Source organism: Ischnura elegans, chromosome 5 (genome assembly GCF_921293095.1).
Source record: "Ischnura elegans chromosome 5, ioIscEleg1.1, whole genome shotgun sequence".
In the NCBI taxonomy this organism is placed as follows: Eukaryota; Metazoa; Arthropoda; class Insecta; order Odonata; family Coenagrionidae; genus Ischnura; species Ischnura elegans.
Genome location: NC_060250.1, coordinates 131,008,871 through 131,032,032, shown reverse-complemented (window position 1 = coordinate 131,032,032; position 23,162 = coordinate 131,008,871). Strand labels below are relative to the sequence as shown.

General features: G+C 42.8%; 1 protein-coding gene across 2 annotated transcripts in view; it reads right to left on the bottom strand.

The window, feature by feature from the left end:
• The window catches only part of LOC124159564 (WD repeat-containing protein 47), a 569,600-nt gene that overhangs the window by 298,798 nt on the left and 247,640 nt on the right, over positions 1-23,162 (bottom strand). For both annotated transcript variants that reach the window (XM_046535460.1, XM_046535459.1), the window contains 3 exons: positions 5,790-6,435; positions 3,996-4,775; positions 2,926-3,293 (listed from right to left, as the gene is read on the bottom strand). In XM_046535460.1, coding sequence (XP_046391416.1) covers positions 2,926-3,293; positions 3,996-4,775; positions 5,790-6,296 — 1,655 coding nt within the window. In that variant the 5' untranslated portion in view covers positions 6,297-6,435. The remainder of the gene's footprint in view (positions 1-2,925; positions 3,294-3,995; positions 4,776-5,789; positions 6,436-23,162) is intronic.

Below are 23,162 nucleotides of genomic sequence, written 5' to 3'. Positions count from 1 at the left end.
ACCTTGAGGAGAGGGAAAGAATCGAAGCAGGCGCGGTCAGTGCACACGACCGACAGACCGCAATTGTTCCTTGGGGCGGTAATCCGCTTCCACAACTAGTAGTTCTCTAAGTAACACCACTACTTGACTACTCCAGCTTATTGTTCCTTCAAAATGTGGGGCTCTTAAATTTGGTGTTTGGGGCTAGGTTGTTTCTTTGAAACTCGCCGCTATTTGTTTTACCACCGCAGCGCACGTGCATCGGTTAATGCCCTCCAAAAGATCGCTTCTCTGGAACACGCTAGTGAATGAGTTAGCTGCCGATTTACAAGGCGGTTTCCCCAAAAATGCGCACGTTCTATTGGCTTAGATAATGTCTTGCTTCCTCAGTTTTACTCATACGGTCAGTCTAACTTAGCTGGTGAGTGTTGAAACATCGACGTCTTTTAGCCACAGTGACTACTGACAGAGGAGTTCTCCTAGGTGAGCCCATCGATTGGTTACCGGTTGTCGAACTTTCTCTAATACAGAGAGGTCGTACACGACGGAGAGATTACATTAATCGGTCACAGGTATGATTAACACCACTAGTTGTAGAAATATTTTATATCGATAAGGCAACGTTAGAAAATGTAGCAATTTTTTGTGGCTTGTAGATTCAGAAGCTTTTATCTCCGACGGGGGAGAAAATGAAGAGGAGGAAAGTGACTCGAAAAGAACTGCACGATGCTATGTGCCAAGGAATGGTGTAGACGGTAGAGTCAAAAAAACTATTGGCATTCAAATTTCTATTAAAAAATTTAGTATTGGGGGAGATGCAGAGATAAAGGATTTTTTTGGGAAATTAGCGACTTCTAATTGATGAAGATCGTTTCCGCGAGTATTGCTCTTCCACTGCCGCCCTTTATGTGGAGCAATCTGAATGGTATTATATACCCCCAACTGTGCATAAGATTCTAATACATGGAGCGTGTATTGTAAAAGCAGCAGTGCTACATTGGACAATTGTCGAAGGCATCGAGGCACAAGGATATTAGGAGGTTCAAAGAACAGCACTCCAGAAAAATTTCCAGTGCAAAATTTTATTTTTCTAAGACTTCTTCTATCTTCGGACGCAATAGTATCCTCATCAATCGATTCAAATCACGGAAATGTGAAGGTACCTAAGGGAGCTAGGAACCTCCTTCTGAGTGACGAGAACGCAGAGTCAGATGGAGACGAGATTGATTCAGGTAACGAAGACCTATAACTGTATTTACTCAGGTATGCATTATTTCCATTTCATTAGTCATTCATTTCAGAAACAGAAATATGGTTTTAACTTCTAATGAAAATAATCGAAAAATACTTGCATTAATTTCCGTGGAATACATTGGTAAAATCCATATATTACATATATTACATAGATCCATATATTACATATATTACATAGATACCACGCATCTATACATTCTATGATGTATCGATACATCACGGTTAAGTTGTTTAGGGTTATGCACCAAAGTTTCTAAGTCAGTGATAGTACTTGTATGAATATAATAAGCATCTAACATGCAGCGCTTTTAATATTAAAATTAGGGAATTTTTACTGTTTCCGCCATTTTATTTTAGAGAGGCCCCTGATTGTTCTACAGCAAAAATAACATTAGAATCGGATTAAGGAGGTAAAAATAATTAAATAATGAAAAAATCGTGGATGTACGTTGAATAATAACGGAGATATTAGTTTTGTCAAGCTTTTTTCGATTTCCGCCCACTGTGCGCCGCCGTTTCGTGGCCGCCACAGTGGACCGTGCGGCCGGGGTGGATTCACAGAAATATGGTTGTTAAAATTAGAATCGCAAGTTATCGCAAAAACTGCATTCTTTACATTGTTCTATATGATTTTGTCTATCTCACAGTACAAATAACTCCGTGTAGCCTGATGCTGATACAAACGATAATTACCGTCAAACATAAGATTCAATGAAAAATCAACACAGTTTTTGAAAAATTATAAAAATATGAATTAACCAGTAAAATGAAACAAACACTGTCTCTATTCATTTTATGAAGACCAATTTTATGGATAAAAATTCTTTGAAACCAATATTGTTAACAACGACTCTGTAATGAAGCCACAAATTTAGCTATTTTCAACGGAAAAAATTTGGTCGCTAAAATCACTCCGACATGCTCTACTTTGACCAGCTGTAAAAATTATATTAACGTATTCCATGCTCTGTATGGTATCTTATAGAGTACATGCTTAATAATAAATATCAACTGTTTTTGTTTGATTTGCGCTAACTTCATTTTTCGACTTTTGGCTAGCTTTTTTGGATTTTGGCCCACTGTGTGGCGGATCCAGTATTAGACAGCCCAGCTATGTATTAGGGGGGGGGGGGGCAGGGATGCGAGCTGAAATTCGGTAGAGGGGCGACTAACCGGAAAAAAAAACCAGGCGAAACATTAAGATAACCAAAATTTCCCATCCCCTACCAATATTAAACATTCAAAATGGAGGAAATTTAGATTTTTTTCCGTGCACATTGTAGGGGCTATACCTCAAAAACTGTTTAACTTGCATGAATTTCATTAATCATTTGCAAACTCAAAAAAATTTACCTAGATCCAACAATGAATTTGCGATGTCCTGGCAAAGTTGATGTTTTGAAGCAAATTTTCCCGGAGACTATCGGGAGAGCCATGGTCTCCTGTGGGGTACGCAACCCGGCTTACGCCAATATCCTAAAAATTACTCTGCCCGGGTACTTCTTAATAAAATTCGGACTGTCTTCGAAAAAAGTTAACATCAGAAATCTTTCACTTTTACCTCCAAAAACACTCAAATTCATACAATTCTTAGACCAAACAGCAGCGTAGTCGTCCACGGGGTTTGCTCGAGTATCAGTAGTCTACACCATGATGGAGTCTCGAGGGGCGTGTGAGCGAGATAAGGCCTACCTTTCGTCGTCCACCTGGAACCTCCGGATCATCTCCTCCCTCTCCTTGGCCTGCATCGACTCCTGCATCCGCTGCTTCTGCCGCTGGTATTCCTTGAGAAGGTCCCCGTCGCTGGAGCCTCCTCCGTTGGCGCCCCCTTGGGCGGCGGGGGGCACCAGGTAAGCGGGGGTGACGTTGGGGGCGTCGGTGAGTGAGTCGCGCCGTGAGGAGCGCGGAGAGTCCACGAGTGCCGGGTGGCTGTTACCGCGCGCGCGGTGTTCGGGCGTCGAAGCCGCGGACGCCGCACCCGAGATCACGCCGTCGCGACGCTCTGGACTCCGCGACGCCGCACCCGCCGGCACCCGCGACGCCGCAGACTCCATGATCACCTGTGTGCAAGTGGGGGCGACAAATATCAGTCGAAATGCTTGCAGTTCGAGGTAAAACAAGTGTTTTGCGATTACCTTATTAAGAACTATAATATAGTATTTCTTTGAGTTTATACTATATTATATATTAAACAAGGTCAAAAAGGGAAAAAAAATAATAATACTTATTAAGAACTTAGGAATTAATGTAGTTTTTAAATACATTTTACTCAAATTGTAATTAAAGGTACGGAGAACACCACATTAGGCTTCACAGATTCTGAGAAAAGAATTAAGCTGATTTTGCAATGTTTCTACAGACTATATTTAGACTGACTGTTTCGACATAATGAAATGACAACGTCACTTTGGAAATTACAGACAATCAGGTAAGTTAGAGAATAAGTCGAATAACCAATTTTCAGGAGCATGTAAAAGTGATTTCGTCTCAACTTATGTTCAATGGATAGTTAAATGCAGGTGTTATAAGAGCAAAGTCAAAGCAATTTTTCGGAACAAATAAGGTGAGTAAATCTCGAATTCTGCTAAGTCTACAGCAAAGTTGTGTACTTTTATTTCATAGTACACTGGTAAGTGAGATATTTGGAAAGATGGAAAATAACTAAACGAAAGCGTCGGAGAGAGAATAGGGCGGAGTCACATAAATCCAAATAAAATATGGAAAGAGCGGGAAATCGCATGATGTCAATTAAGTTGCCTGACCTGGAGGTCGCCGTGGCCCCCGCTGCCCCCGACGAAGGCGTCCTCCCCCTCGAATAGCCTGTCCACGGAGGCGTTCATCGGCCTCTTCTGCCCGCCCCCACCGCCCCCAGACGACCCTCCCCCGCCCCCGGACAGGTGGAAGCTGGCGAAGCTCCTCGACATGGCCGTGGCGTCGGGGACATCGGGGTGGCGTCGCTCCGACGCCTTCGAGGTGAGTCCGGCGCGCAGCTCGGCGGAGGAGAGGCCGAAGGGCAGGCCGTCGAGGGCGGAGAGCAGGGAGCGGGACATGAGGTCGGCGGAGCGGGGCCGCGAGGCGGGCATGGCGCAGTGCGGGAACGTGCCGCGCGGCTTGATGGGCGTCACCAGCATGTGCTCCGTCCACGAGGTGTCCAGTGAGGGCTTGTGCAGGCGCTCCACGTCCACGTTGAGCGTCCGCTGTTCGAAGGGCACGCCGAACGCGTCCGCGGGCAGCGACTGCAGCCACGAGAGCAGGCTGAGGTCGGCGTCGGTGAATCCCGCGGCGGCGGGTGCGCCCTGCGGGGGCAGCAGGCGGGCGAACACCATCTCGGGCGCCGAGTCGCCGTCCTTGGAGGAGGAGGACGAGGAGGAGGTGGCCTGCTGCTGGCAGAAGTTGACGCACGACTCGTACAAGATGCCTTTGATGATGAGCTGCACGAGGCGGTCGTTGCGGGACACGGGCGAACTGTCCGTGGACTCGGTCACGTCCCCCTTGCCGCTCCTCCGGTCCTTCGGAAGGAACTTCTCCACCAGCGGGAACACCTTCAACACGAGGTGGATTTCGTGAAATATTAATTGCACAGTCCCTTAAGTACAACAGTGAAATGAGCATTTCAGTTTATCAAGGACTCGGTAAAACAAATCAACAACATGAAAAATATTCAATAAAAAAGAATAAATATTATTGGCATTTCAATTATGATATACTGCACAATTGACAGCACAATTTGATCATTGCATGATGGAGAAAACAAATGAAACGCATCAAGACTAGGCGATTAAATTGAGTTCATTTTTATTTTCTATCCACTTGCTAGTTTGTCAGCTGAAATTAAATGAAGCAATGCATTGGGCGGCCAGAGATCTGATGAGCGTTCACCATAAACACAACAGAATCTGGAGAGCCTTTCTCACATAATTTCAACGGGAGTGCATAATTTTTTACACTAGTACACAAACTTTTCACAATACGGGAAATATACCACAGAAGGGTGGTAAGTAATGTGTCCGAAAATCAGGAATGTTAAAAGTAGACATAGTCATGAAATAATCACTTCACTAGCAAGGAAGATTTATAGCATAAGCCGTTTTCCAACATTAATTTGGAGATTATACACCCACTTAAACACATTAATTGCTCCCATTTAGATTTCAATGCTGTTTTTTATTGTTTTTAATTATTTTATATTGTTATTTTATTTTACCAGATTTTTAATTATCAAAATTTATAATATCTGACATATTTTCCCACTTACATTCAGCAATTAAATCCGGAGGAGGTTGGTAAGGATAGGTGAGGTTAGACTTCACCCCAGACAGCGTGGGAATACCATAAATTAAATGTGAAAAAGGTAGTTCCAAACCGAGGGCCACCCCGGACTTTAAGATCTTACGCAGGGATGTTCAAAGGCTTCAGCCGGGAATTGAACATGGGACACTTTGATCAATAAATCCAACCCAAACTCCCCTATCATACCACAAGACCTCCATAATATACTAAATGCGAGTGTATTAGGCCTCGTGGAGTGCATGCCCATTTGTAAGTGAAGCACAAACCTCTCGGAAGCACTGCACGCGTGCCCCGCTGGGGTTCCAGTCCCTGTACTGCACGTGGTCCGTGAGCCTGGGGATGGTGAGGAGGAGGCAGAGGTTAGAGTACTCCTCCTTGGAGGGGGCGACCTTCTCGAGTTCGGCGAGGGCCTTGACCACCTCCTCGACGGCCGTGTCGAGGGCGGCGCTGCCCCCGCCCCCGCCCGCCTCCGCCGCCTCCGACCGGATGCACAGCAGCTCCACGTACTTGTGCTTGAGGACGGAGTAGGCGAAGCGGCGGTAGTCGAAGGCGGGCAGCGCCCTCAGCGGCTGCACGAACTCCACGGCGTCGTCCCACTGCCCGTCGAGCAGCAGCTGGCGCAGGAAGAGCGCGTCGTCGCCGTACGCGCCGTTGATCACGCCCGTCTCCCTCTCCACGCTCAGCTGCGAGATGTGCAGGCCGCGGTTGTGCATGAACTCCAGCGCCAGCCGCACCACGTCCTCCTCGCGGAGGGTGAGGTGCGAGGACGGCATGACGTAGCGGATGCGGAGCAGGGAGCTGCTGCTGCCGCGCCGCCGCACCCGTCGGCCCTCGTCGGGCTCACCCCTGGGCCCGGCGGCCCTGCACGCGGGCAGCGAGTCGCACCGACCGAGACGGGACCCGCGATCCTCACTGCGTAACAAAAGAGACATACAAGGATTAGTAACGTGCCACTGTCACCTCGGGTTATTGATATACAATGCGATTATTATTAGTTCAACCGATTCAGGCGTGACACAGTGGAGGTTCGACAAATTGAATTAAAGGTTGAAAGGTTGTTGGACTTTTCCAAAATTATTGAATGCTCACAGAGCCATCATCTCATACAAGATATTGCAGCACATGAGAACATACCTTTGAGGAGGGGATGGAGGTGGATTTTACATGCTTGGGGTGGAGGTGGATTTGATTTGAGGAAGGGGTGGGAAATAGACTTAGAGTGGGGATACAGAGGGGAAATATACAACCAAAGATATACGGAAAAGCCCAGGGGTTGTGTGAGGAATCTAGTCATAAATATAGAAAAGCGATTTTTTTAGTGTTGAAATTGTCATTTACATATATGATATTTGGTACCTATATGTATTGATGGCTCCTAAAGACGAATCAGAGGTTTTCCATCAACACTTTTGGCTGGGTACGATTTTTGACGAAAATATCGTAAATTATAGATGTTTGCTCATTTTTTGAAAGCTTTTTCAGTCTAAACAGAAAATCAGTCTAAAAATTCCTTCGCCTCCTTGCCGCCCGTCGCTACCATACTGTCAGCGCACCGCAGAATGAATGCGGGCGCCTCATGCATCAGATCCGAAGATATGCGGGATGGTTTAAGGAAACCGACGTCAACATTTTATTTGATATAATCCACCTGAAGCAATTGCAGTTTTTAAACACAACTTTAGCCATACCCGATCTGATTTTGCGCGCGAATTTTTTAATTTCAAAATTCGCCGATTTTGTTTCCACTTGCACAATTCGTAATCAACTCTGCAATTGTAGACTTTGCAACAGGCTGTACAATTGCCGAGGGAAATCATGAATGTGTATAGCGTAGTGGTCTACGCAGTGACGCCGAGAGCCAAATATCCGTGGTTCGAATCCCGGGAGAATTCAGGGGAGTCCAGGGGAATATTTTCTCACTGCCATTCATGTGATTTCCACCGCTGTTCTCGAATGAAAAGGGAGTTCCATCATGGCAAGTAGACCTATTCCATAAATTTAATTCCGGGCCCATAGAGAGTGCCTCGCCTTGGCTACACTCCATATTGCCCAAATATCCTTTGGATTAATCCTTCTTGGCGCACTGCCAATCCACGTCGAGAGAAAGCGGACCATTTTTACGCAAAAAAACCGCCAGTGATTGAGGTGGGTGGGATGCCTCATTATTCACGCGAAATGCATTAAATGGCGAAGGTAATCTGGAGGGAAAAATGACGCTTGCGGTGAAAAAAATTATTCCTATCCTTGCACGCAACTCACTAAACTTAGCTTCACTTTTCATCCCGTGATCATAAAGCAGTGAATGCGAGCACCACCGAGTCTAAAATAGGGAGTGCGAACTACGAGCACACGATAAAATATGTCACTTCGCTAAAGTGAAGTACATAACTTTCTAACCCTTGAATGGGGACACAGGTGTGCCAACTACAGGAAATGACTGCATTCTATAGAAATTAAACTCATAAAAACGCTAAAGCAATGGAAATGCCAATCATACATTTAAACGCTCGCAGGCTTTCGCTACTCGCCACGTGATGCTCACATTTTTCAATAGCATTCAATAAAACTTTACTTATGGCTAACTGTTTAAGTCAAGGGTCTTAAACCCGCGGCCGCATGCGGCCAGCAGGCTAATTTCTTGGGCCCTCAGAAGCTAAAGAAAATATTGTATCGCAACTACAAAAATGCTAAAGCAATAAAACAGTAAAAAAACAAATACTGATACACTCGCAAAAAATAAGCAATGAAAAAAATCGTATTGATCGATTCAAATATTTAGCCAATAAAAATTATTACAATTTTAAATTATAATTTTTTTTCATTTATTGATGAGGTGGTAAAGTGACGTGGATGATTGCGTCCCAGCGGACGATGTGAAATCGATTTTTGGCCCTTGCATTAAAAGAAGGCTGGAGACCCCTGATCTAAGCATTCAGAACGTAAAATACGGTCTAGCTGCGAAAAAGTGGTGGAGAGATTAGTTTTGGTGCCTGCGTGTATTTTTGAGTGCTGATTTCGATTCCGAGATTTAACAACAATATTTTCAACTCGGAAACCATTTTTTCGTAAAAATGTTTTTTTGTTTTTTTTCCGCATTTTTTTATGTGCAACTTTCTTCCGGCTGAAAATGACAATGGCAGCGGTTTCCCTGCTGAAAATAATAATTGCAACGGGTGTATTTCGTTTTCATAAAATTATAACAAATTAACGGGGTATTTACGAGATATTTCCAGGCAGCCATTCAAAAGCCTCGAAAAAAAATCACATTTAAAACCAAAACACACAGAGAATTTCAGCCTTAATTAGGTAGTAATCATAATATGCTAATAGGTCACACAAGAAATTCCCCACTAAAATGATACAGGTAATTTCGATCGGTTTAGATACATTAATGATACGAATTGTTTCGAAAATGGTCGACATTAAATCGTTTTCATCGAAAGTAGCCAGTCTTAAGGTTGTTCTATACCTCCGCGAGAAACGGCTCTGCAGACTTCAGTTTGCACGCCAGTTGCTCGCTTAGCATTCACTTTGGAGAGAACTTATTTTGGGTATGGTTTTAGCTAAGATTGTTGTGATCGGTAAGTGAAAAAATTTATTTATACTAGATTTGAAGCCGCTATTCCGCAGCATTGTACTTCATATGCCAACGAAAATGTTTCCGTGTGCATTGGTCAGAAATTACTGTAGACAAAACTTATTATTAGCACTTGATGCGGATATTGTTGGCATAATTGTCATAGAGACACGATAGAGATTACCCTCTACAAATAGGAAGAAGGGAGCCAAGCCGTGCACTGACTTTAAGTTGTTCTTTCATTCTTCCACACTTATACGCCACATCGAATAATCACTCAACCGAAATCATAATCACTACTACTATTACTACAACTTTACAATTCTGCCCCCGGTCTGTCCCACCCCCGATATCCTAGACGGCGTAGCCTCTGTTTCGGTTAATTAAGGGACCGGACCTGCAGAACTTAACATTCACCCATATTCTGAGTTGAGGCGAACCGAACATACAGGATTCGAACCCGCGACCCCCGAATTGGCAGGCAGGGACTTCACCATTCTGCCACCTGGGCCACCATATCTGAGAATTGCTCCCGTCTGCATTAATACGGGTAAGGTTATCACTCTGCACCGGAATCCTCCACGGGCGTGCGAGAGAATGGTAATGGATCGAGGGGTAGAGACGCGTCAATCGGCACTTAACTTGGAGCGTCCGTCTGAACTCGGCCCTGAGTGACCGCATCCATCCACCAATCCCCAACACGAGAGAGAATTGGGGAAAAAAGTGGGCATGACACAACCGAGTGCCTATTGTCGCCCGTGGACCCTTTTGGCCCAACCCAGGGACAGAGAGGGCGTCGGCGTCTTTGCTCTTCACTGTTCTACTGGGAGAGTGAGAATATACGATCGCGCGCGGGGGATGGGAGGAGGTCCACAGGGTTTTCGAGCGCACCTCTACGCCCGTAAATTAGAGCCAGAAGCTGGGGCGGAGGACGGGTAGGTAGGGGTGACGGCGGAAGGACGACCCCAAATGCAAGGGAGAGGAAGGGAAATGGACTCCCTCCTCCTCTGCGCGTTTCCATGTCACCGAATTCTCTTTATAACTGACCTTCCCACGCTGCGGTGGGAAAGGGGAAGCCAAGCTGAAATCCGAGCGATGCCTCAATTGACTGAGAGAACCAGAAGAAATATCAGCAGCATCGATGGAGAGAAGAGGTGAGAACCAGTAAAGAGTGAAGAGAGGAGCAGAGACCCCACTGACAGATTTAATGGCCGGAAACAATCTCGTCGGCTCCGCATAATGTAGCCGAAAATAATACAACGAGGCCCATCCGGAAACAAACAGTGAGCGGAATGTTAACAAATGTCCGGTTCTTGTAAACCAATAACAGTGGTGATACAATTATAACTAAATCCACACACTACACTGAGATTGAAGATATTAAGAAATTGAATATGAATAAACCCATCTGCATAACAAAAGTCAAGTGGAAGGTAAGAAGTTTCAACGATTTCAAGGACAAGATTAAGAAGGATATAAACTAAATACGGCACCCAAATGAATGGATTCAAAGGAATAATTTTCATCAAATCGTTCGTTCTCTGGTCCAAAACACATTTTTCACGTACCTAAATGAATAGAAGATTATTTTAAAAACCCAGGAGAATGAAAGCTAGGGACATTTTTGGAGTGTATATTAATTTTACAATCCATGGTGTAGAGTTCAACCACTTTGAGCCCCAAGTACACTGGCTAACTGATAGCTTTAAATTTTAGAGTAGTAAATGTTCAGCGAGAGGAAACCATTCAAAAACTTTATATCGGCGGTACTTTTCGTCTAAAGAATACCAACGGAAATTTTAAGTCAAACACGAGTATGCACCGTAGGATTCCTGAATTTACTTCCTTATTCAATTCCAAAATACGAATTTAAACATTGGGAAAAGAGACAACACCAGGATGGGGATACAAATCGTAGTTTCCGTCGATTCGCGCGAATTCTTTCATTTCGAAGGAGCGAAACATTCGTGCAATCAGTCGGCCATAATCCACACGCGGCCGCCAAAGGGAGTGTCTCTCCACATTCCCAGAAAGAGCCTCTTCGTTCCCGCTCTCCGAACAGAAGACAATCGCCACTCGCGCCTCCCATTGTCATGAAAGACTCTCGGGGGAGGTGGGGTGTTGGCGGAAAACCGCGAAATAAACGCAGAGCAGCGGAAAACGTCTTCCTCGTCAACTGCCACCCCTTCCTCCCCCAGGGCTGTTGCCGAACGGTTAACTGTTGGTGGGATTAGAAGGCGGTTGGAGGGGACGGCAGTGAAGGGAAAAAATGGCAGGGAAAGGCCACACGCATCCAAGGAAATCTCCCAGAAGAAATGCGGTCAAACAATTTCCCCGAATAACTAACACTGTATAGTCTCCAATAATTAACGAGAGGTTAAATACCAAAGGATGAATTAGAAATCGGACGAGACAGGTATTTTCCAGATTCGTCGCCCACTTCTGGAGCTGTTCGGGTCGAAATATAGGCGGCGTTAACCCTCCGGGAAAGCATTCTTAGGAAAGAATAAAGAGACCACAGTTGTTTCCGGCTTATATTATAATCTACACTTTCACGGAAAATGAGGAGTAATGTATTGACTCGTTGATTGAATATGACAAAAACAATTCCCGAGGAGTTAAGGAAGTACATAATCCATATCGCTTCACCAGCATTTACTTAAGTCCTCTATCGTACGAGGAAACAGCGAATTCCCATGTATATCCATTCCACAAAATACCTTTCTTAATTTATCGTTTCTTTCGGACCTGAAAATATAGTGGGGTTCTCATATAATGTTCTCCGTGTCGCTCTCCATTCTCAATTGCTCACGCGATATAAGCTTAGCGGAATATTTTCGGAAATTGATACACACCGCATCTCACCGCACACCCCAAAGACACGAATAGGTATAATTATATTTGTAGAAGGGGCGAATGCGAGCCCAGGGTGAGGTCCAGTTTCGTTTGTTGGCCAATTATAACTACTTACTCATTTCTGCCTATGGATTGAAAAAAAATTGATTGATTCATCACGGAGGAAACCCTTCATAGTTTTATTAATATATAAATGAACAATCATTAAAACATTTTCCTGGAGCATCACGGGGAAAGAAAGAACTTTTTTTAAAAACAGCCGTACAAATAAATACAGTTTCATTGATTACAATAAATTACGAGCAAATTTTGAAACTAGACAACATCAATATTTTAACAGGTAAAAATTCAAAATAAATCGTTGAGCCGAACGTCGCTAAAAGCCAGACACGATAAATTCGTTTCCGACGGCCACCGAAAACGAATCTGAAATGGTCAGCATGCGGAGCGTGGGTGTTTTCCGTTGAGAGAGTCCTTTCTTCACCCCTCCCACTCCTACACGCCTTCGCGCGGAAAGTGAAAATGAATTCAAACACAATGCGCCATAAATACGAACGTCAAACGGTGGTCCGTCCACGCGTTTTCATTCCATGGGAGAATTAGTTACCGTGATAAAATTATGGGATCTTAAATGTCTAAACCAGAGTCTTCCGGCAGTTTCGAAAATTAAAGCATAGTTCAAACACACTTGAAGTGCGGTAAAGCCAAAGGGGAGACATTAACTTCACTCTCATGATGGTCTAACGTGGAATAGTAACACATTCTCAATCTCATCTTTGTAAAACAACGAAGTTTAGAAATTTGTGAAGTCCCATAGAACTTTATTTCACCGACCTATACCGACCAATATAATACCTATACCACCACCGACCACCGAACTTAAACAATCAGTACCAATATTTCACCGTGAGCTTTGGGAGCATTATGGAATTTAAATTTCCTTTTTTTAATGGAATGGTAAGTTACTCAAACGACTTTGACTGAAAAATGACACCTTGAATTTGTGTCTCGGTATACAATTACCTATTTTATACGAAAAGGTTCTCAAATATAAGGTGAATGTACTAGATAAAAGAGGAGTTTGCTTGCTTCGCTGCCACGGTTATAATTGTTCAGAGGTGTGTGTAGGTCAAATAGGACGCGCAATGCGTGCTTAAGTGGAGGAACTAGGGAGGAGATGCAAATTTTAGACCGCGTCGCGTAGCAGCGCAAGGAGATAGGCAGTAGTAGTTGAGCGTGATCCACACAGCATGGGCTCATGGCATGAGCCAAACATCTACTCATCCGTTAAAAGGCTTTATGCCGTCGATTTTTGTCACGTCACTATTGTAGACGACGGATTGAAAGACGGATAAATGAGCATCTTTAGTTTTAAAACGCTACAAACATTGATATTAAAAATACTCCGTAAACGAGACCATTGTGACACTTAGATTTGTAAGCAAAAAGCGCGGACCGTGTGACAATTAAGACCTTATCGCAGACAGTAAATATATCATTTCGCACGCGAATTTCGGATGTGTGGACAATAAAATTCCGTATTCCCATCCATCGTTCAAATATAAATTACACAGCCGTTTTTCTAGAACAAGTCTGAGGATATTTTATTTAAGTAGGCTTTCAATAATACACAACAGGCCACCAAGATCACGACAGAAATATACAGAAGGGAAAAAATGAAGAAAAATTGCCTCACACGTGCGCGTTCAATGTAGCACGGAAGGAAGTGTCATTGTCACAATCTCTGAACTTGAGCTGGAAAATTGATGGCGGCGTCCAGGAATAGGACGACCCTGTCGCAGACACTCATACGTCCGCTTCGCTGTTAGCGCAACGGCAAAAGGGGACGACTGGGGTCTCGCCAGGATGCGATCATGACGAGGGGAGACATTCCACCAAAATACGACCGCCACGCTTGGGTGTGGCCCTTCACTGATAACGTCGTTGAAGCAATAAAAAACTCCAACCTTAAGATAAATACTATATTCCTGGAGAGAACAACTCGATTATTCTCTTGAAAAACTTGATCTCGAGCCAGGATTTATACGAAATCAATTCACTGTTCCATGAATGTTATAATTATTCCTCATTTTGAAAAACAGAAAAGCATAAGTCTTACAAAAGTTGCGAAAAAGGTAGAGGGGGTTGAAATAGTACACAAATAACAAAAAACAACAGCACCTGACCCACACATGTCTTCATTAACGTGAGTTTTCATCGTACAAAGAAATAGTCCTTCAGTCTAGTCTTAAAAGACAGGGATCGCGACTCTTTCAAAACCAGAATGAAACGAGAATTTTGTAGGCCAGAGAAAATACACGCAATGGCAGTGAAACCATTTCGTATGACTTTTTAAGGCGACGTCATTCAATCCGAGTAAAGTGTCCCATTTTGTGTTTTGACACTCGCTATTTAACAACACAAGAAAAATGATAAAAAATCGAGCCATTGTTACCACAGAGGTGGTGGCGTGTAGAATAAAAAGAAAGCAGCGTCGCTGTTTCTGTAGCAAGAGAAAAAATGGAGCCTGTCTTAAAATACGATGAGCAGTGCGAACGCAAGCATTCATTATAAAGAATAAAATCAACCGATTTAGGCGTTACTTGGTGGAACGATGAGATATTCATGGTGAAATAAAAACACAGTACTATTCCACAAAACTTATATTTTTTTGCAGTCTACTAGTTTCGACGTTTACACCGTCATTATCAAGACTAACTGAACACGGAGAAAAGGGGAGACTTCCAAGGAAAATTCATGATCTGAAAAACATGAGAGAATTTGTAAGATGGAAATAAGAGCCAGGACGCGGCCACGATAGAGAGGTTATTGTGGTGCGTACAGAGACGGGGGAAAAATTTAAGATTTGTATACGAACGTCAAAGTAATTCTTTAAAAAAAATCGATTAATCTCAACCCAAAAGTGGCATGTACGCATTGAAGCATAGTGGGACCAGGCCTATAGACTATGCTGTCGGAACATAGACCGAAATAGTCTTAAAACAGTTTAAAAATTTACGAATTTTATACTCTTCAAGCCCCGAGAACCGAATAAAAAACATGAATTCAAACTGAAACCAATACCTTATTACGGAAAATGATCGACATTTAATAGAGGATCTAATTTGAACGCCATCTAAAGCGGAGAAAAAATCTCATTGAATGATTTAGAACGAAACCAGGCCCAAAAGGGCGCCTTGAAGGATTGAGGAAAAACAAGGCTTAGAGAGCGATGTGGAAGAAGGCGCTTTTGTGATTCAGCCAGAAGAGCCAACGGCGCCTGCAATTCCACTCGAGTCATGTCTCGTCGCACCAAAAAAATAATTGTACCAAAAAGATGAGACTTTACCCCTTGGAGAATGACTGGGGTGTACCCCTGCACTTCAGAAAAGGTGAGGGGTGGGCCAGATGAACAAGTGGGCGGAGGAGAGGTGCATTACTCAACCAACTCCATAAAAAAAGTTCCCTCAGTAAATATTCCTGCCGAAATCGTTGAGAGGGAAGATTTGCATCAGTGTATTTTAAAATTCATCTACGTTAATATGAGCTAAATGAGTTTGCACTTCCCAAATGATGATACTTTCAATCAAATTGTTATTCTTATTTTCTCGATATTTGATAATTTTTTTCTTCTCTCCGTTAAAAATGTTCGCATGCTCACCAATGATTCTCGAGTTTATCTTTTTTCATAGTTTTTATCAGTATATTATTTCTATAGTAACTTTTGACTGTATTACTTGTCTTTTTTATTATTGCTGATTACGTTTCACAATAAAGGTTTTGTGATTTTAGATGATGTCGCAACCGGTCGTTTGAAATTGAATTTGTGTAATTTACATAGTTGTTTTTTTCATATGAAGTAATTTTATCAAGTAACGCCTGAAACTATCGAGTAAATTATATAATAATGTTTACAATTGGAATGAAATGTGGAGTAGAGAGGGGACGAAGGAAAAGAAAGGGTGATTTGTATGGAAATGCATTAAAGGAGATCGATTGAGCGTGGCAGGGAGATGACGCAACGCAATGGCGTCCATTCACAGTGGTTACACTAAAAATCGAGCTCCTATGAAGGAACAAAGCGAGCTAACGAGACACTAGTAAAAACCTTCACGCAGACCTCCATTCCAGAAATTAAAAAGCATTTCCATCAGTGGCTTATGCCCAGGCACAATAAATGGAAAAGAGCAAAGGATAGAGGGCTATGAATACACACACAAGCCTGACGAGCACGGAGACCTCTATTTTCATTGAAAATCACAACCAGCCCATCATTATTATCATTCTCAGAAAGCTAGACCATAAGCGCGCGCATAAATTTAAAAAAAATACACAAAAAAACCCGCGACCCAGAGAATTAAAATTTTTCCAACACAGAAATACGAGTAAAAGTATCGTGTAAAAAATGGACGAACACGGTGCTATATATGAATGCCAAAATACGAGGATTATTTGCGACTAGTGCAATGCTTCCATTTCATATAAAAATCAGCACCCCCGTCAACAGGTTGACACGCTGAACGTGAAGTGCTGAATGGTAATCTTAAGAGATCCATAAATTCTAAATATTTAAGAAAAATTTATCATCAGAAATTAAATACTTCAACAATTCATGAAAAAATGACGAAGTGCTGGACATGGTGGGTGAGGAGAGGCAGCTTTAAGATGAAATACGGAGGAGACAGAAGGTTTGGATGGAGCGAGTACTTAGCGGGGAATGTATGCTGAAAACAGTGTTAGAAGGTATAATGATAGGTAAACGAGGGAGAGGAAGGAAAAGAATAGGATTTTTAGAGAGAATGAAAGGGAGTAGGCCTTATTGTGAATTGAAGAGGGAAGTGGTTGATGGGGAGGGAGGATCCCAGAATTCTTCTCAAGTACTCCATGGAAATATCTCTTAATCTGTAGAATACTATAATAATAATGATGATAGGCGATGCAGTTGAGTATTACAAATCATTGCTTTACAGCACGAGAATGCATGCAGGCCCATTTTCACCCAGTTCACGTTGCAATGGAACCAGAGAACCTCTTGCGACTCAAGAGACATGGGATGAGTGGGGAAAATAGCGCACACTTTTACAGAGAAGCGAGAACGATTGCACAGAATCCGGGAGAGGCTCATCGGGCGAAGAATCAAAACAGGACGGCCACCGAGTGAATACTACGTGCGCTATCAACCACGTCCGTCCGTGAATTTCACCAAAAAGAGTCTCTCCGCCACAGTTCTCCATTCCATTCCATACGGAAAATGCTAAAACGGATACTTCATCTCTATTAATTTATTCTTCATCACTATTTCTTTTTAAGGAGCATTTACCGGAAAGGACTCGATCACGAACCTCTATCAAACTCCTTTCGATCTTCAATGTTGACCCGAATTGCAAAATAATTATTTCATTATTTCATTTTCGGTTATAAGTTAGTATATTTTAGGCTTCGAATAATAATTAGTATATTATATAGGTAAAATATATATATAATATAGTTAAGTTTTAAGTACACCATCAGAAATTTTAAATAACTAATGTATCCCACACTGAACTCCCTCCCGCAAAATTTCTTTGATGATTTAACTCCAAATTTCTGTAGATACTTCCCGATAAGGATAATCCCACTTATGGAAATCACCTCGAATTAAAAGTAAATGACAATTGACCTCCCTGAAGTTAGGCATTGTTCAAGAGAAATTATGCGACCAAGCATTTAATGTTCAGGCAAAATAAAGTTTCTATGAGAAATTTTCTCGAAAACATAACGGAATTTCAAAATGAAATTATATCAGGAAAAAAATATTGATTTTCACCTTTCCTTTTTGTCGGGAAAAAAATTTCTATCACGGCTGCTACTAACAATAAGTTACCCCTCGGTCCTAAAACAAAATGATACATTTCTTAAAAATTAGCTGACTTCCTGCATGTCCTTGTCTTACAGTCTTGCGGCGACTCCTCGAGCGGAAGTCATTACTCCAACAAATATAGATGGGATCTTGAGGTTCCGTTTGTTGGTAGGGTAAGGGGGAGAGGACGAGACAGAAAATCCCCAACGAATGTGACAAAATATGAACAGCCGCTTACGCAGGGAAGCGCTTTACGAGTCACACACACAATCACATCAGCCAATCCCGAAGCGACAGCGTGAGAGTGCCCTGACTTGAGCCTCAGGAGGGAAGGACTTGAAAAAAATAAGTTATATAAAGAAAGAAGGAGGAAAGTAGAAGGAGGGAGGGAATGATGAGATCCTTGCAAACTCCCCCCCCCCTCTTCCAAAACCTCTTGCCTTCCACAACACGACCAAGTGGCTGGGGTGGCAAGGGTGGGAGGGAGGGGGTTGGCGTCGGCGATGACGTCACCGAGGATCGATCCCTCCCCTCCCCTTTCTCAACCCCCTTCAAACGCTCGCACGCATTCCGCAGCACGCACGAGGAACAGGGATCGGAATGCACTCACACACACGCACACGTTCTCGTTTCGCACGCATACGGTTCGATTCGACACGGCATACGTTCGGTACCCAATAGACACCGAATATCTATACAATAAAATGATAGCTTGTAGTACCAAAACGAGATTAGAAATCAGTTGGGAAAAAGTGCCATACGGTTTAACCATCATCATCCTTTGCAATCGCAACTAATTTAGGTTATCCTCCTATCCTGATTCTGCTTATTCTGTACCTTGCGTAGAGTCATTATTAGTAACTTCGAATAACGAGTTAAGGAGAATATTGCACTTATATCCTATTCATTAAATCGCAAATATCGTGCTTGATATGCATCAAATATCATTTGTAGACAGCTGAAGAATTTATTAAACAAACTTCTAAACAGGGTACAGGTGGCAAGATTTCTATATAACCCAAACACGATTTTAGAATCAATTTTTTTCGTTAAAAAAATTGATTTATTTAAAAGCCGAGGTCAAATTCGTAAACCAACGACATCAAAAACCAATGAATTCTCTACTTTGGTATTCATAGATTACAGTTGCACATCCTGGATCACCTGCGCACTGCGCGGAATTCCTCGCCCTCCCCCGAGAGTCACGCCTTTGCTGCGGAATTTGCGCACGCGGAAAGCACGGCGTCGTGAGGCAACGACCACGACCGCCGGTTTTCCACCACAATAGTTTTGAACGACGTTCAGAATGCAGCGGGGCAGGTAGGTGGGAACACAAGGGACGATTAAGGGGAAACAGAGATTCTCCACGGCGGCGGGGCGCATCTAAAGGATGCATCCCGAGAGGGCAGGCACGCGTTTGATGCCGACGACAAGCGATGGGAGTGGGATGGATAGCATCTGCGCGTGAAACGCTAGACCATCCTTAAAGGTAAGATTGGCAGAGGGGGCGGGAAGCTATCATCCTCTTTGTTAAACATGAGTACCAATCATAAGAATCACGTGATGTGGAAAAATGGACGCACGGGAAGAGAAATTAGGCACACTTCAAAAGGAAATACTCACTCACTCCGTGATTCAAACCCGGATATTGGTTTGGATAAAATACGATGCTTTAATATATTATTAACAACTTTCCTCGTCTATGCAAGGTCACTGAGCCTCCCATGAATGATTCTTCAAGTCACCCGAAGCCACAGCAATGGAGCATCATTTCGCAAATCGTATGCAAGTCACGTAACAAAATTAGAAAGGTTACCATAGAGACGCTCGAGATATGTTGGGAGCAAAGCAGTGACGTCACCCGCTCTCTACTTTTATCCCTACTCTAAAAGTTCATCCAGTGACCTCAAAACATCTGCACAACTGCAAGATTCCACCGGGTGTTCCTTATAGTGCGAATTTTCACCACTAGGCACGATACTGCACAGTATGAAAAACATTTCAATCGCATGTGCGTACATGCAAGTGGTGCGTGCGCATATAATATTTCGATATCACTCGACCACATTTAAACCAGGTTGGTGTAATAAACCCTCTTACCAAAGTGACCAACCTGTCAGAAGACAAGAAGCGTAATGGGGTTTATTACACCCAAATCTAAATGATCTCAAAATAATCTGCCCACCTGAGGGGGGTACCCAATAGAGGGGTTCGCACAAAATCATAACAGAAATTTCAACCAACGGATGCCATCAAGATAAATATCAACTTGTGCAATAAAGGAGACGAGGATGTCCTTGAGTTTCCTCTAACTTATTAATATTTGGCTATAGAAATAACATCACTGAACTAGGTACTTGTTGACTCACGAGTCCTTAGAAAGAATATGATTGCATTTTTACCTTCGATTTACATTATTTCCCTCATTATAAGTTGCGCTGCGAATCGTCCGATTTTCTTAGAAAGCGTAACGGGTTCTCCACGCCCCCTACAGCTTCCATGGTCGACATCCCCCCAAATGCAGCTCCCTCGCTTGCACATAGCGACGCCCCCTCACCCCAACCCCCCCAACTCTCCATAAACAACTCCACTCACGTCTCGGCACTGTCATTCAAACTCAGCGCCCTTCCCCTTCCACGCATCCATATCACCCCATCGCCAGGGCCACATTCGCATTACCCCACCCACCCCAGGTGCATCAACAGTTTCGTCACTCTCTAGAGGTCTTCAGCCCTCAGTGACAGGAAAAATACCTCAAGAGTGCAAGGTTAGGCTCTCCCATTGAAACATTTTTTTAAATGTCAAAATCGTCAATCGGATTTCGATGACCCTCAGGTATATAAGGGTAGGAAAAAAAAAGATTTTCGAAAAATTTTAAATAATTAGTTAGCGAGAGGCGCCTAAATACCGACAATACACGATTTCGCAAAAACTGCCAAAATTAGGGTAATCAGGGTAACAGGGTTCCCATTCAAACTAAATTGTAAAATTCACGGTTTTTTCCAGGTTTTCACGGTCTAAATGTCGTCAAATTCACGGTTTGCAGTAAAACCATTTTGGGTAGAAATACTGACCGCGTAATAATCATCGGTCGCACCTAACCTAAAAATTTAACGAACGCAACAGACGCTGCGTATGCAAAAGCAGCAATGAAAGTGCTATCTCTCCTGACGTCACATATTGTTTTTTTAAATTCACCTTGGGCTAAAGGTTTTGACAGGGAAAATGGAGGGACCAGGGTGCCAGGAAAGTTAAGAAGAGCCTGATTTTTCGCCAGGGTTAATGAACACTTTGGTTATCAGTCTTCCGGCGTTGGTACAGGCTTAAGGTAATGTGTCGTCATGGCACACGGAGCAATAATTGCGATTCAAATATACGTGTTCAGATAAATGCGTGGACAATGTCTACGAGTGATTGACCTTGAAATATGACCGACGCATCGATTTTTCTTTTGATTTGTCAATCGTAGTTCTAAAATCAAGTTTCAAAGATTTTTAAGGTTTTACGACGAAATTCACGGCTAATTCACGGTTTTAAGGTTTTCACGGTTAATTGTGAATCCTGGGGTAAGTTGTGATCCATAGGACAAAAATTTCGTCGGTTTTTTCGTATCTTTCATCATTTAGGCTTTGCGGCCCACGCAGTCTGGCGCCAAAAGTGGCGATAAGCGATGCAGTTCGCGCGACGCGGCGCAACAGACGGCTGAGGCCGTCCCTCTCCCCTTCCCTACTAATCCTCCTCACCTGCGGTCGCCCGCCATGTTCACATGCTTCAGTGACTCTGCCTCTCTCAAATTCCGATTATGAACTCGTTTCGTAGACCAAATCATGCAGTGCAAGGTGCATCAAGGAAAGGAACGGAATATCGATATCATACTCCTGCGGCTTAGTCCGGGGTGAGCTCTAACCTCACATATGCAAACCAACTTTAGGGTTAAATCGCCGAGTACGTGAGCCCTATATGAAGAATAACTTATCACTTACAATATTCGAGTGCCCTAAAGATAGAGCAAGATGATGACCACTTTTAATGTCAATGCGATTTTCATAAATAAACGAGGCCGCATCCTAAACCAGCACCCCCATAACACCAGCAAAAAATTACCAATCCGCTTACCCAACTATTTGTTGATTCACTGAGATATTAGAACAAGAGTCGGACAGTAACAACTTCTGAAGGTTCTGCAGGTATTCCTCGTGTTATGATAAGGTATTCTTCGTGTACCTTGGAATATCTCCCTAATGCAAAAAGTGGTCGTTCACTGGTTTTTACCCACGGATATGCCAGCTTCAAAGTAACGTGAAGTAACAGCAGAACTTGATTATTTTGAACGTCAGGGAACCAGATGAATACGTTATTCGAGTTAAAGAATACGACTGAAAGAAGTAAACATAAATAACCGTTGGCTTAACCATGATTGTATCCGAGACCAAATAAATACTAGGACAACCAAAAATTTCGCAATACACATAATAATGAATGAAGATAGTTCGCATTATCCAGGGTTAAAGGTGAAACAATTAAAGATAAAAAAAAGTACATGGTACCAATGCATTCGTCCGAAATAATCTTCCGGTCACATACAACCTTTTACTCGAATGGAATGATTCTTTTATGGAGGACCTTCGGGTCATTGATTCTAATAATAAATTAACTTCGTGCAATCCACCACCATGCAATACACATGTGAGTTGAGAGAAGCATACTGCCGAGGAAGAACACGTCTCTATTGCGGATATACCGGAGTAAACTTCCAAGAGAAACATTTGCACAGTAATTGCGTCAATATATAACAAAAAAAGGTGCAGTTCTTGAACACAAACTGTGGGAGGAATACTGATGCAACCTTTTGCGGAAAGCAATCATTCCATTAATGAGACAGTTATCTAAAATATCGCATCATATCTTAATAACGCATTAATTATGAAATAATGGCTACGTTTTAGAGATATGGTAAAGATATATCACCTCAATATTAAACAGTATCAAATTCATTTCTTATTTTCATGCGTTATAATACATAAATTTGATTCTCGTAACCCCATTTTTTCTTAATCCAGATTCCGCCACCTCACAAACATGCGAGAACGAAACTAGTGCACAAGAGTAAGTTTATACATAGAGGAGATAATGAGAATACACCATTCTAATTCAACAATGAAATTTTCGGCCTGTCGGTCATCTTCAAAGTCATTTAAATGCGCGCAAAAGAAGAAATATCTCTTAAGTCATGGTTGAGTGTGTCTTTCATGAAAAAAATGGTTCATTGGCGGCGCGCCGGGGTAACTTTTAACACGGGAGTGCTCAGTAAGGGTTGCTTGAATATTGTGTACATTTAACTAACACTACTCATCAGTCAGGTATCAC